The sequence below is a fragment of the Toxorhynchites rutilus genome, chromosome 3 (assembly GCF_029784135.1).
Source record: "Toxorhynchites rutilus septentrionalis strain SRP chromosome 3, ASM2978413v1, whole genome shotgun sequence".
NCBI lineage: Eukaryota > Metazoa > Arthropoda > Insecta > Diptera > Culicidae > Toxorhynchites > Toxorhynchites rutilus.
The window spans coordinates 171844739-171859796 of record NC_073746.1 but is presented as its reverse complement, the minus strand read 5'-3'; the positions used below and the strand labels follow the sequence as shown (position 1 = coordinate 171859796).

Genomic DNA, 15058 nt, shown 5'->3' with positions numbered 1-15058 from the left:
AAAACTCCAAAAAAATATGTTTTCTTCGTTTTTATTATGTTTTAATAGTCATCTTATTCAGCCTCCTCAAAACAGAATAATTTTTGATACTCCAACACAAATAACGAAAATCGAATTTTTCACTGTAATTAATAAAAAGTTAGCAATTGAGTATAATTCATGGAAGTATAAATAGCTATAAAATAACATAAAAACGTATTAATCGATTGTGGTTTCAATGAAGTAAGAATCAGAACATAGCATAACTGCATGCTCGAAACAAACATATTCTTTACATTTCATGTAGTTGTTGCATGTTTTTCGGGTCTTTTATCGAAGAGAAGATTTTTTTTTTATCTGTGTTATAGTGATTTTTAACTCATTTAGCTGGTTCGCACTTTTACTTCCATTTTTGGAAGAATGTCGGGAGTGAGAATTGAACTCGTGACCTTTAGCGTGAGAGGCATGGATGTTACCACTACGCCAGATCGCCTCCCCGAAGAGAAGAATGTATAATGACCTTCTAGATAATTACCAGAAGGTTCTGCAATATAAAGATTGCATATTTCTAATATTCTTTGTCTCTGTATTCTTGGTAAACTAAGAATTAATGTCTTTTTTAGATGGGGCATAAAAAGATGATATAAAAGGATTTCTAGGAACTTCCTTTTCTTTTTCTTGTTTTCTTGTCGATATTTTCTATTATAAAAAAAATATCCCCGAAACTGTAACTGTTAAAAATTACCATAAGCCACCGATTAGTTTATAGTTTACTGTTTACAATTCTTCCACAAGTGAAATTCTTTCACAAGTGTGTATATGTATGGCCATTACATTAGCGAATAACTATACGAAAGTCAAACATTTATATTTTGCTTTTGAACATATGAATCTAATGACGAATATATCAACGAATAGTTAATATATGGATCCGTTCAATCCAGTTACAAAAAGGACTGAAATCAAATAAGAATAGTCCGGTAATGATCTTATGCATTATATTCAATAAATATTCCACGGCACTAACATTAATTTATACATTTCATTCAACAATATTCTAGAATATGAAAAAAGACACTTGTCCAAAAAAGTTACTCCTATATTCGCGTCGATGTGTCAGACCGAAAGTGTGAAAAAAGTGGCACATGTCCCCTTTGTACCAATACATGCGATACGCTAAACGATGACGAACGACGAATAACGAAGCTAGAGAGAATCGCAAAGTCGTAGTGTTGATATTTTCTGAGAAATGAACGAATTATTGATTTCTCTGTCTGACAGACCAATGCGCGAGTATAGGAGTGTTAACGACAGCAATAATTGAACGGAGAAAAATATGCATAACGAGAGTGGTTAAGAGTTGATGAAGCGAGGGGGATAAAAAAAGTTGTGCAATGGCGTACATGATTTCAGCTCTTCTGTTATCTGAATCAAAAAATCGAATAGATTCTGAATCATTAAAGATGCCGCTATCGCATGAACCCCGGACAAGTCAAAAACATCTTTTTTTTTGACAAAATGGCGGCCGTTTGAAAAACAAAATGCGGTTTAAAACGTTTTTTCTTAGGTTTCCCGATTTTTTTAAAATAGTAAGATTTTAAAAATATCATTTTTAGAGGTTCATGCGATAGAGAGATGCCTTTAGATTGTATCCATATAAATTCGACATGAATCGGTTCAGTAGAACTTGTGATATCGTGTACGTCAGTTTGAAAAAACTAGTTTCGAGAAAAACGCGTTTGAAGTTCATTGTTATGGCCGTACCAGGTGAGATACCGCATAACTAAGATGGCTCTAACTCGGTAAATAATACGATTTTCGATAAGTCCTTTCTAGGGTATATTCTTGAATACCTAAACTACAGAAATATGAAGGAACAAAAAATTGTTTTTTTTTTCAAATTTCTAAACTAGAATACTGCCCTTTATGTATTTCAACTATGGTATTGAATCAAAATTGTATTTTTGTCAGCTGGCAGGCCTGACGGAATTCTCTTGTAGTTACATTTAGGTTTAAGTTTTTCATTGAACGTTACATTTAAGTATATCATATCATACCATTTTTTTCTAGGTTATTTTTAACTACGCTGTTTGTGTTTTATTGTATGTTCTAGGACATATTTCATTCGTATTTGAAAACATTGCACAATATTCTTACATTTGTTGATTTGGGTTCATGTCTCAGTAGTATCTCAAGTTTTTCACATTCCTAGAATGCATGTGTTTATATGCTACACTTATACCTATGCGTCACATATATCACTACATACCACATAACACTTATACCTATGCATCTCTAATGAAACAAAAATTGAGTAAAACTTTCTCTTCCTTCCTCGCACAGGTGTGAAGCAGATCGTCGGCGTGTCGGACATCACCGAGAACCGCAACATATGGCGCATGTTAATTGCAGAGTTTCTCGGCACCTTCTTCCTGGTGTCCATTGGCATCGGTAGCACAATGGGCTGGGGCGATGGCTACGCACCATCGATGACGCAGATTGCGCTTACCTTCGGCCTGGTGGTCGCAACGCTAGCACAGGTAGGTCTACAGTTCAGACGCCCGCGGGCTGAGCTTTTCATTCATGAGTGTGGTGCGATTGGCAGTAAGCAGCACGCGGCGAGTGCGCGCGCGAAGCTAATCGTGATGTTGAACAGTTTTATGACACTCGCCCGAAGCTGACAAACCTCTCTTTTATTTGTTGACCGCTCTGTGAACTTGAAGAAGGTGTCAGTTTTTATGGGCACGAATAGAAATCACCGCGCTTCGCTCTGGTCGCTCTAGGGGTTGTCGAATGATTTGTTGAATTAGATCTACGATTGATCATACCAACCAGATCTGATCATCCCTACTAGGCGCGCGGAGCTGACCGGAGCAATCGCTTGAAACGCTGGCATTCTTTATGGTTGATCAATTTGGCGATTTTGGTTCTTCGAGCTGAACAAAAAAGAACACATCGTCCAAAAAAAAACTATTCATGAATGAAACGCGCAAAGTGTTGGTGCCTTCGCATTATCCCACCCTCGGGGTTTGTTTTTTGTTATTTTTGTTTGCAATTATTGGTTTCCGCGCATTGAGATGTCGACGCTGAGTCTGTGTGGTTAACTTGGAGGTTGAGGTGAACTAAAAAAACCTGAATCGACACATAAAAAAAGTCGAGCTTTCTGAGGTCAACAGGTTAACTCGATTTTATTTCGTTCCACCCCATCAGTGTGTAAAAGCGAGCGTGTGGAATGGATAGTTATAGAAATTGGACGCGGTTGTACTTATTAGAGCGAAGCAGGGAGGTCCTTCTCACGCGCGGTTATGCAATCGCTATGGTGCGAGAGGTAGTGTGAAACGATCTGATCAATGTGCCCACTGTGAAAATCACCTGATTTCAATTTCTTGAGGCAGTTTTTTTGCAATGTTCGACACAATATTGTTCTTGCGATGTTCTACTCAAATTTAACTTTCGCCAGTTATCTGAAACTTTCAAATTTTGAATTGTCCCTTTCAGCGGTGTTTCTGGTTCGACGTTTTCTTCTTTCAATCAGTCTCCTGGGAATACTGGAATACTGGATTGGTTATCTATCGACAGAGTAATAAAACTAAATCTCTGATGCCTATATTCACGTTCGATACTGATTATGCCGTCGATCATAAACCATGATAAACATGCTTTGATTGTAACGCGTGAACAATCGAAATCACTTGACTTAAAACGGGAGAAGTTTAATGGTTCTTATCTCTCCGCCTGATAAGCTACCTCCCAAACTACTAGCGTCAAACGATAATTAAAATGATGCTAATCTACACGCGGGGTACGCACGACTTCCACCTCATACTAGGTGGTGACACAGTGGGCGTCCTTCGCGAGTGGGGTATAAATAAATAATACAGTTGTACACGTATCATTTAGTGCACGAGCCATTCCACGTAGAACAGATAAGCATAAACCTGCGTCGTGATTCGGCTACCCAATGTCTCCACGAGGTCTGTTTTATGGTTTAATTGCCTAGTGGTAGTATTAATGTTTTTATGCCCTACCTCCGATATGTGCACTATAATCGGAACGGGAATCAAAAACATTCATTGATATCCATATGAGCTGCCGTAATCTCTTGCCGATAGCAGTGACTTACATCAGAACCATGAGCGATAACAGCCTTGTTTACTCACAATCACTGCGTATAATGATTCACGCAGATAAAACTGATAATGACCTCAGAAAGGACTCTTCATTTTAAAATTTTAAATCTTCTACAAATATAAATAAACGTAAGAGTTGCGTTTCAAAGTCAACTTGATATTTTATAAGTACGAGTATTGGGTGAAAAGTACATATACGCTTGGATAGAGGATAGGAAAAAACATCAACTATAAAAGTTTTACCAATATATTCAAAATCATGTATTATTTTTTAAAGTTGTTACTATTAACACTAGTTTTTTTTACTTGGTCACCGGAGAATTCTTTCGACATCTCATGAATCCTGTTTGACAACATGTTTTCGTCCAAACAAACTTTTAGAAAATCTTTGTTAGTATCTGTAAAACATTTGTAAGTACAACTCTTATGTATTCAAATGAGGATAGTCAGAGGACTATGAAGAAATCCGCCTCCGCTTTCAATTCGAAATGAGTTTCGGCTTCTTCCAGCAGGTTTTCCGTCAACATAACTCAACAGTCATTCGGGCGTTTAGTTGCTTTCTCTGCCAACATTAATAATTGCTTGATGACAAAAATATTTTTCCCATCTCAGCAATTTTATTCATATACATATAAACAAGGACGTTTTCAAAAATAGGATAAGGAATTTAAATTAATAACTGTCTGTACGATTTTTTTCGAAGACAGAGGAAATAACTAAATAAATAAATAAATAGATATAAGATTGATACGAGCGAGCGAAACAAAAGACAAATAACTGGTGTATGGCACGATTATCGCTATCTCACTCTACCTACCGTCATCGCATATTTCACTTTCTCTCTGCTGTAAAAGTTCATCATCGACATCACGATATGTCAGATGGTGGTAAATTGGTAATTCGCGATGGTATCGATGTCTGGTGGCGACTTCAAATTAGGGCCATAATTTGTGTCCCAAACTCGTTAGTGTATCAGATTAGAAGACACGAAGCCGGTTTTTAAATTTTAAAATTTGAATGAAAATTTTCACATCATGTTATTCAATTACTTGAAACACGTATTTCTGACTTTCATTCAACCATATGGCTATACAATTCCAAAATTGTTGCTGATTTTTTTCATTATAATATAAAATTGTCTTTAGAAACATTTTTCGTATGAGACTTTTTCACCACCTGCAAACAAAAATGTTTTAAATTCAAATAGAATACTAATTTTATATGGAGAAGCTAATTTTCATTCATAATTTTAATTTTGAAAACGTTCATTCCGACTGAAAATCAGCTATTCGTTGACGCTCCCCTAAACTAGTAAACGAAGCACAATGCCGCCAACGCGGATCGCTGTTTTTAAGAAAACGAATACTTTTGACGTTTGAGATGTTGGCACCAAAAACAAGGCGGGTGTCATCTTCTTCTTCTTCTTATATGGCACTAACGTTCCTAGAGGAACTCCGCCGTCTCAACGTAGCATTACTTGCGTCATTTTCATTAGTACTTAGTTGAGATTTCTATGCCAAATAACACGCCTTGAATGCATTCTGAGTGGCAAGCTCTAGAATACGTGTGACCACAGTGCAAGTCAGAGGAAATTTCTTTGAAGAAAAATTTCCCCGACCAGAACGGGAATCGAACCCGAACCCCCGGCATGTTAGGTTTGACGCTAACCACTCGGCCACGGGAGCACTAAGGCGGGTATCATACAGCTGACAAATAAGCTTTCAGCATACTTTGCCACATACACGACCCAGATCGAGATAGATATTGTTCTCCTTCATGCGCTCCTTTTCTACTCTTAGAAAACATTTCCCAATTTCATTTTATAATCAGGTGCAATGTTATCACGTATTTGCTGAACAACTGCTGAAGCATCATTAGTCATGTGGATAGCGTGGTCGTGTAAAATAGCTTTGCATTCCAGCCGTCCTTGGATCAATCCCCATTGACGTCATATGGACTTTTTTTTGGCACAAACCCAAATGAAATGAGAATAGAAAACAGAGAGATGTCTGCACGCATACATACAAACCATTTTTAACCCTCTACCGCCCAAGTTTTTATTTATCTAAAAAAGCCTACTCCACTTTTATCTCGAATTTCCGACTTTCAACATAAAATACTCCTAGCAGAAAGCTGCCAGCATAAAAGCAATGTGTTTGTGTGATAGATGAAAATATTCTAAAGACGTGGTGAACATTGAAAATAATGTCTCAATAATTTGAAAAGAGAATCCGCGAAGCCCGTCTAAAGGTTATTTGCTCATTATTTGCGCATTTGACTCTCCAGCACACTAAATGGCATCATTTCTGCCAAAGATGAAATGTTTTCTGCCAACGCTAGTTTGGGTGTACCTTTTGCTGCTAGTACCAATTAATCGAATATTAACAATAAAGTAGGTGATTTGATCATTTCTACATAAACTAGTCATGATACTTTGATGCAACAAATACAACTACACTGCATATCCAAGCATATTTACGCGATAACTAAGTTCGTCTGAAGCTCTGGCGATTTGCTATCGGAAAATAAAAAAGTAAACAAGGTTGCTTCATTCGATCTCGTTGAAATATTTGCCAAACATTGTTTTGTTTGTTTGTCAAGCTTCGTTTTCATTGTCGTTAGAAAGGTAGAAACATAATATAGTTCCAAACTGTGTGAATGTAAGATGATATTAAGCATATTTATTTAATACCTAGGCGATGGGTCAAAGTATCGGTGGAAATTCGGAAACTGATAGTTTCATAAGTGAAAGCGAATGTTCACACAGATCGCCTTATTCTCCGCTTGGTCCGATCGGACCCCGATAAATCTTGTTGGGTGATCCAGGAAGAGTAGGGCCTTAGCATAACTAGTCGAACCGTGAGCAACCGACTGCGTAAATCAGGTCTAAAGAACTTCTTCAAAAAGAAAAAAGCCATTACTACGGAAAGACAATATCGAAAAGCACCTGGATTTCACAAAGAAATATGCTTCTCGCCCTACTGACTTATAGATGAAGATGCCGTCTGCTATCCATATGTACTCAAGCTCAGTTAAACACGGAGGAGCATCACTGCTTGTGTGAAGCTGTTTTTCCTGGAATAGGGTGGGCAATCTTGTCAAGATCGATGGAAAGATCACTGGTGAATCCTACGTTAAAGTCTTGGAGGAAAACTTAAAGCCGCCACTCAGGAAAATGAATATGAAACGCTGTATTTTCCAACAGGACAATGGCCCCAAGCACACCTCGAAGGTTGCGAAGCGCTATTTCCAGTCTAAAAAGATTAAAATGCTTGAGTGGTCACTCCAATTCCCAGACCTCAACCCCATTGTGCATCTATGGACAATACTGGATGAAAAAACTCCATTGGATTTGGGGAGAAGTCTTAACGATTTTTGGACGGGTATGCAAACAGCGTGGGATGCGATTTCTCGATCAGTGTTGCATGATTTGGTCGAAAGTGAGCCCAAGCGACTCATCGCAGTAATGGAGCATCATGGAGGACATACTGAATATTGAGACATATTATCTACGAGCATCGTTTCATCGAGAACGGAACAACCGATTCGAACAGACAGTTTCAGGATTGATGCGCTTTGGTTTTTTGCTCGTCAATTGATCGCGTTCAGGAAAACAATTTTCGGAGAAAAAGACCTGGACAAATTGAAGTTTGTCGGATCAGCTAGTGTTACAATAAATTGTAAGCTTGTGTCGATTGATAAATCTGTCGTAAATTCATCGAGAAATGACAGCACGAGCGAACTTTTAATCTTCACGTTCACTGTGTTTTAGGAAGAAAAAACAAACAGTGTTGATTATTTATCACTTTAACGTCCGCACGTTTCGTAAAAAAAATATTCGCTCGGCGCCGGCAGCGCTAACTCGGATTACTTGGTTTGTCGCCGCCCGTTCTTGACATTATCGAAATTATAAATTGGTGAGTTTTACGAATCTCATCGTTAGTTTTCTTAAGTTCCCAATCCTGTGCCCCGTCTTATATAAAAACATGTCCATATTCCCCCCACTATATGTCCATGCGGGTAATCATCGAAAAAATGTTCTACTTTTCGGCCTTTTTTATTTTAATAAAAACATTGAAAAAAATTCGTCCGATTAACTCGAAAAACAGTACATTGAAATGCAAGAAACTGCATTTAGGTTTGGAGAAACACGATTTTAGAAAGATATAATTGAAGTTCTTTTTAATATGTCCATATTTCGCCACCTCCACTACTTTTAAAAACATAAAACATGTTGGCGTGTATAAGTTACTGTTACTTAAACAAAACCCCAACAGAATGCAAACGACACTAAAGTGCTGTGGTCGGCCACTGAGATACCATGCGCGCGTAACCACTGTGGTGTCACCGGACGCCAAAGTGTTATTATAATGCTAACTGACGCCAACCGATGCTAAGTATGCACAGGCTTTTGCATCTTTTCACCCTTGATTGACTATGAGAAACCAAGGCAGCACAAAGTCGAAAAGAGATGACTTTCATTCAAACCAAATCAAATGTTATTTGAATGAAATAGGTGAGGTGGTTAAAACATTATTAACATCAATATATAACTATTACTGGAAAGTTACCTAACTAAAATCTGTAAATTCCGTTTGAAACCTCAAAATTCTGTAATATGTAACTGCAGATTATTGCTTTTAAAAAATCTGAAAAATCTGTAGAAAAAAGATTATTTTGTAGATATGGTATCCCTGGCCCTCAATAGAAAATCACGTAGAATTGACGTGCCAGGCGTGTGAATTGAAATTGTCCGGGTTTTTTGATGAAGGGAACAACCAGCACCTATTTTCCGAGTTTCTGAATCTTTTCCATGGCTTTCGGACAATGGATGATTGTTGTTCGGGATACATTCAGTGTTTTACCTATTTTCATTGTGTTTGAGTTGGGTCTGCATTCAATTCCTCGTCTTTTTAACTGTTTCGCTGCACCAGGATGGTGATCGTCTTTCAGATCCAAATCACCATTTCTGAAGTTTGATGTCTTCCACCATGCAGGAAGCATCTAAAACATCAACCGACAAAAAAATAAACTCGCACACCTGGTAAGCTGAAGTACCACGTGTTCTCATTTTTCCGCTATTGTTACCTGATACGCCGATATTTATGACATGATTTATATACATTGGGATCTTAACGGAAAGCTTTTGGTCACATTTTGAAGTTTCCACAAATGCAACATTTCTCCCCACGTCCCTATCCTGATTCATGCTGAATCGAATGTTGATCTCGATGGAACGAATAATCCTTGGCCGATGCTGCTCACTTACTAGAGTGATGTGTGCACTTTTAGTCCTCTTAATTTGTGTTTTTTTCTCCTCATCCTTCTCCTTTGACAATCTGACCGCAGGGTATAGCATTTGGCCTTTATCTGTCACGCCACAGTGTGTGGCTCTTGGTCTTGTTCTGGTTGACTGTCATTTATGGCCATTAACTTATATTAATGGCTTTCTCACGGTATCGCGAGTTGGTGAGGTTATGAAAAAAGTAATTATGACAGCAGCAGGAGCAGCAGCTATGCTATGAGTTGCATGAAATCATGCATGTTCGGTGGCATTCGATGGAGCATCATATGTGCATTAGCATGATAGCGGTAAATCGTTGATTCGAAACAATAGGGTTCGACACTCGGTGTTGACATGATTAAGAGACACGAGACCACTGATGAAGCCATACTTGGCGTTATCATGAGAATACATTCATTGGATTTTCATAAGAAGCCTTTGAAAATATGCTTCTGTGAAAAGCATACTTTGAAATGCTGCACCAAGTAGAGTAACTTAGATTAGAGCGAGATTTCGAGGCTAGTTGATTTTCTAACGTATAAGTTGGTTTTCAATAAATGGGAGAAAAAGAAAATTTCAAGACTCTATTTAGCATAGTTAGAATTATCCAATTTGAGTCGATATCCACCGTTTTATTTGAAAACATGTTTAAAAAAACATTTTGAATCCCACTATACCTGACCATTATCACAGACGCATAGTATTTTCCATATTTTTTTTTTTATCTTTTTTTGATTTATTTAGAGAAAACAGATGAGAGATATTGTGAGGTAAAGAAAAACGGCAGAGGCATAGAGGCATACAAATTAATCAATTTTAAAAGTAAAATACAGTAAACCACCGATTATCCACCAACGAGGATTGCACAAAAAATAGAAAATAACGATTTTGAGAGAAACCAAATACGACGCAAATTAAGTATCAATTTTTTTTAATGATACGATGCCTCGAAAAGCGGGTGCCTCTATAAAAATGCTCTCTAGGGTAGAAACCCTTGTCTTTTTTGGAAAAAAATGGCCAGCCGATTTTAACAACCACTTGAACTGGTGATAGCCTTGACTGGAATAGGTAATACTCTCTTGTCGTCTGGTTTGAACTATGACTGTTTATACAGGGTTTTCCATTTCGGGCTTCCGAAAGTATACAGCCCTGCGCTGACAACCGTTTGACATAGCTGTCAACCATATCGTCATATCGTTAGTTGAATGTCTGCCATTTTACAATATGGATCGTTTTAGCATCGCACAACGTGTTAATTTTGTTAAATTATACTATAAAAATGATGAAAAACCGGCAAATGTTTTTCGAGCATTACGGACGGATTTTGGTCGTCATGGACGGCCTACAGAGCACACAATCGCTAATGAAGTGCTTAAATTCGAACAAACTGGATCCGTAGCGGATATTGTGAAACCTGTGCATCATCGTAATGTGCGTTCGGCCGAAAATATTGCTGCTGTTTCTGCCAGTGTGGAGGATGACCCGAATGTTTCGATTCCACGGCGTGCTCAGCAATTAGGCTTGTCAAATACATCATTGTGGCGAATTTTGCATTTGGACTTGCACCTACATCCATATAAAGTCCAACTGGTACAAAAATTAGAGCGTGGTGACCATGGAATGCGTCGGGCATACGTCGATTGGGTGAACGAACAACAGCAGCAAAATGCTGAATTTTCGCATCAAATTTTCTTCAGCGATGAGGCACATTTCGAGCTCGGTGGCTATGTGAACACCCAAAATTTCCGTATATGGGGCTCAGAAAATCCACACGTGATTGTTGAGAGGCCATTGCATCCGCCAAAAGTCATTGTTTGGTGCGCATTATGGTCTGGTGGAGTCATCGGGCCGTAATGAAAATGAGGACGGCGAGACGGTAACTGTAAATGGTGAGCGCTATGGCCGCATGTTAACCGATTTTTTTTTGCCACAAATTGAAGATATGGATACGGATGACATGTGGTTTCAGCAGGACGGCGCCACGTGCCACACAGCACGACCGAACATGGCCATATTGCGAACGAAATTTGAGGGACGCATAATTTCGCGCTTTGGTGATGCCAATTGGCCGTCCAGATCATGCGATTTGAACCCGCTAGACTTTTTTTTGTGGGGTTATGCGAAAGACCGTGTCTATGCCTAGTCTCCGCAAACTCTTGAACATTTGAAAGACAACATTCGTGAAATTATGACCGAGATACCGCCCCATATGTGCCGAAAAGTCATCAAAAATTACCTGTTCCGGATCAAGGTGTGCGAAGAAGCCCTAGGTGGACATTTGAATGATGTTGTATTTCACACATAAACAAACAATGGTCAAAATAAGTCATCCGTATTTGTGATTCAATTTACTCTCTATCTGATCGGCATAATTCCGGAAATAATTCTAAATTGTTGAAATTTAAATGAAAATTATGATTCGATTTCGCTTGGATGCTAAATTTTGCGTGTTTATTCCACCCGAAAAACCATTACTATTTTTGCTTCATAGAAATGGAACATGGAGACCAATGTTGTTTACGTCGAATTGCGTGGCAAGGTTGTCACATTTGCTCAACTCGATTGGACTTGAGCTTGAACAGAATGCAAAATTGCGCTTCTTCCATTCAACAGAATACAACCAACAATATGTGGGGACGAATACGATCGAACTTCATTTTGTGTTTGAACACACGCGCAATGTCATGACAATGCATTGCGCTTTGGCCTGGCTATAACTAAAGCTGTCGGCGTTGCTCATGATAGTGTCTCGCAAGCGAATGTATTATTTCGCAAACGTAGCATTTTTCCAAGAATGACTAGCTTATAAGCTTCAATTTGATATGTTGACCGTCTAAATCGGTTTAGTAGTTTACATGTTATGAATTTTTGAAAAATGTCATTTTTGGAAAAAAGTGGAAAAATTTGATTTTTCGGACCACCGTAAAATGGAAATGGTCACCCTAACAAAAAAAAAAAAAATACGGGTCTAATGGTTTGCGACAAAGAACAAAGTTTACACTTCCCACGAAAATCTGAGAACCACTATATCGGTTTGACATGGAATGGCTGTATATAGGGGAGAGGGGGACTCATTCGGACACTTTTTTTCCTTGATTTTTAATATTTTTTGTAAACTTAAAAAAAATGCTGAATTCATCCTGGTTGTCATTTGGACATCAATGTATCATATGAGCGTGTTAGATGTATGCGTTGATGCGTTTACGAATGCTTTATTCGAATTTTAGAAAATTGTCCGAATGTGCCCCATGTGTGGGGCAGTTTCGGACAGTCCTGGGGCACTTTCTGGCAACGAAAAAAAAAATTATGTTTATAAAAAATTACTACCGTTTTCTCATATTTCCAGCATATTCTGCATTTTTTTGTTTATCAGTATTTCTCTGAAAGGAAACTGCTTGCTATGAGAGTCAGTTCGTGATTTTGCTTTCTTCCATTTTTGAGTGGTGGTTTTCCGCGGTGAAGTTTTTGGAAAAGGTTCAACATTTTTCGGGGACAAAGTTGCCAAAGTGTGACTATTCTACCATGGATTTCTTGAGTCACGAAAGATGCACCACGATTGATATGAGGTACAGACTAGGGGGGCGTCGCTGATTAATGATCAGTTACATCCCAATAGGAAGTACCCCGTGTCGGGCACACATACAGAGTACTGGAGACTGTACTATCCCAATTATGAGAATCTTTGTAATACTAACCTCGAGCCAACCGCGAGTAATCGGTTACATATTACTAACATAGTCGTAAGACAAAAATTGTCAAAATATTGAACTCCCGGTCCCGCCAGGTTAACGCCATACGTGCCTTAATAAAATATATATTTTGGAAAAAAAAGTTACCAAAGTAAAATCTATCTGTGCTGTAGATGCAATATTTTGCAGCATTGTTCTATTACCCGATGAGTTAGTTGCTACCTCCGCTTCAGTAGGTGAAATCATTTGAGCATTGAAAATCCTTGTCCGAAAAAAACCTTTCTTGAGAATGGATAGCAACCTGTCATTTTGAATCCAGCTAGGATATTACTCAGATTGAAAGAAGCATTATAAGCCGATGCAACTATACCTGAAAGTTCGTGTATAGAAATATTTTTTCCAGGATGGTTGAGTAGCCAATAGTTCTGGGAAACTGAGAGCTTTTGCTTGAAAGGGCCCATTACTAAGACATCCAGCGGTTGTAAGTGATTTGTGACAGAAGGTGGAAAAGATACATGAATTGTGCAATTTTCTCGATGACTTTTAGATTTTAGATTTTTTGAAATTGATTCGTTTACGTTGCTTTTTGCTACCTTTTTCAAATGTTCCAGAACATTGAGAAACGGTTTTCCGTTATGCAACCGTTAATTGGGAAATTAGCAAAGACAATGGACTAGTTGGACCACCTGTGAGCTCTTTCCATCTATCTTAGTTAATGCTGGTTCTATCAGTTTTCTTTTTGTAGTTTCGAACCATAGTAAACAACAATCAGACGCAAATTTTATGAGGTATTAAACAATGTCCGAATGTGCCCCACCACCATCCGAAGACAAAAAATAATTACCCAAAAAAAATAGACCTTTGTTTCCCAGTTGTATGCAAGTTTTTTCATTTCATATTAGTTACTAACTGAGGTAGTGTACTTAAATTTCTAATTCGTTCACAGAGGAATTAGGGAAATACTTACATCTTCAAGCTCAAAAGTTTCGAAACGTCTATGAAAAAAGGCACTGTGTTGTTTACGTAAGTAATAAACGAACAGGAGATGTCAAACCATATGACGGCTGTTGGTGGAAGGGCTGTTTACTTACTTATATTTTTAATTTGTTTGAAAATGGTACCACTTAATTTTTACAAGCGTTGTCCTAAACTGCCTCCGTCCGAAAGTGCCCCCCTTTCCACTATATATACAGCCATTCCATGTCAAACCGATATAGTGGTTCTCAGATTTTCGTCAAAAGTGGTAGTTTTGTTCTTCATCGCAAAATATGAGACCAGTATTTTTTTATTTTTTTGTTAGGGTGATCATTTCAATTTTAGGGTGGTCCAAAATACCATTTTTTCGCATTTTTGCCAAAAATGACTTTTTTCAAAAATTCATAACTTTTGAACTACTAGACCGATTCAGATTATCGGCATATCAAATTGAAGCCAATCACCTGGTCTTTTTTTTAAGTACTATATCTGCAGAAAATTCGAGTTCTGCTCTCGTTATTATTGATTGTGTTCGTTTTTTATTGTTTTTATAGTCTCGGCGCTATAGTTTTTATATAAAATTCAATACCAATGAACTAAAACGGTTTTTCGGTTAACATTAGGACTTTAACTTAAGTTTCGCCTGAAAATATTGGATGGCGCTGTAAACATTTCTTCCTTAGTGTCTACACAATACTGTATGTAAAAAATTATACCAGCCGTTCCTTGATTACTTGATGAAGGTTATGGAGATTAAGCTCTATCGCATAACAGTTCGGCTGAATAGTTTATAAGGTAACACAGTAAAACTTTTTTTGTTGTTGCAAAATTCAATTTCGTTTATTCAACATAATTGCCTTTGAGGGCGATACTGCGATTATAGCGATCTTGCAACTTTTCGATATCATTTTTATAGTACTTCTTCGGTTTTTTTAAAATTTACCCTAAAACCTCCACATGCCAAATTTCGTTTAATTTGCTTGATTAATTCTCGAGCAATG

At 37.8% G+C, this 15058-nt stretch overlaps 3 protein-coding genes across 6 annotated transcripts in view; 1 reads left to right on the top strand and 2 right to left on the bottom strand.

Moving 5' to 3' along the window:
- The window catches only part of LOC129778276 (SET and MYND domain-containing protein DDB_G0273589-like), a 115348-nt gene that overhangs the window by 9457 nt on the left and 90833 nt on the right, over positions 1 to 15058 (bottom strand). The gene's annotated exons all lie outside the window — the stretch shown is intronic.
- LOC129778279 (aquaporin AQPAe.a) overlaps positions 1 to 15058 on the bottom strand; it is a 282805-nt gene that overhangs the window by 212805 nt on the left and 54942 nt on the right. The window lies entirely within an intron of this gene.
- LOC129778281 (aquaporin AQPAe.a) overlaps positions 1 to 15058 on the top strand; it is a 158946-nt gene that overhangs the window by 102727 nt on the left and 41161 nt on the right. For all 4 annotated transcript variants that reach the window (XM_055785084.1, XM_055785083.1, XM_055785082.1 and 1 more), the window contains one exon: positions 2323 to 2519. In XM_055785084.1, the coding sequence (XP_055641059.1) occupies positions 2323 to 2519 (197 nt within the window). The remainder of the gene's footprint in view (positions 1 to 2322; positions 2520 to 15058) is intronic.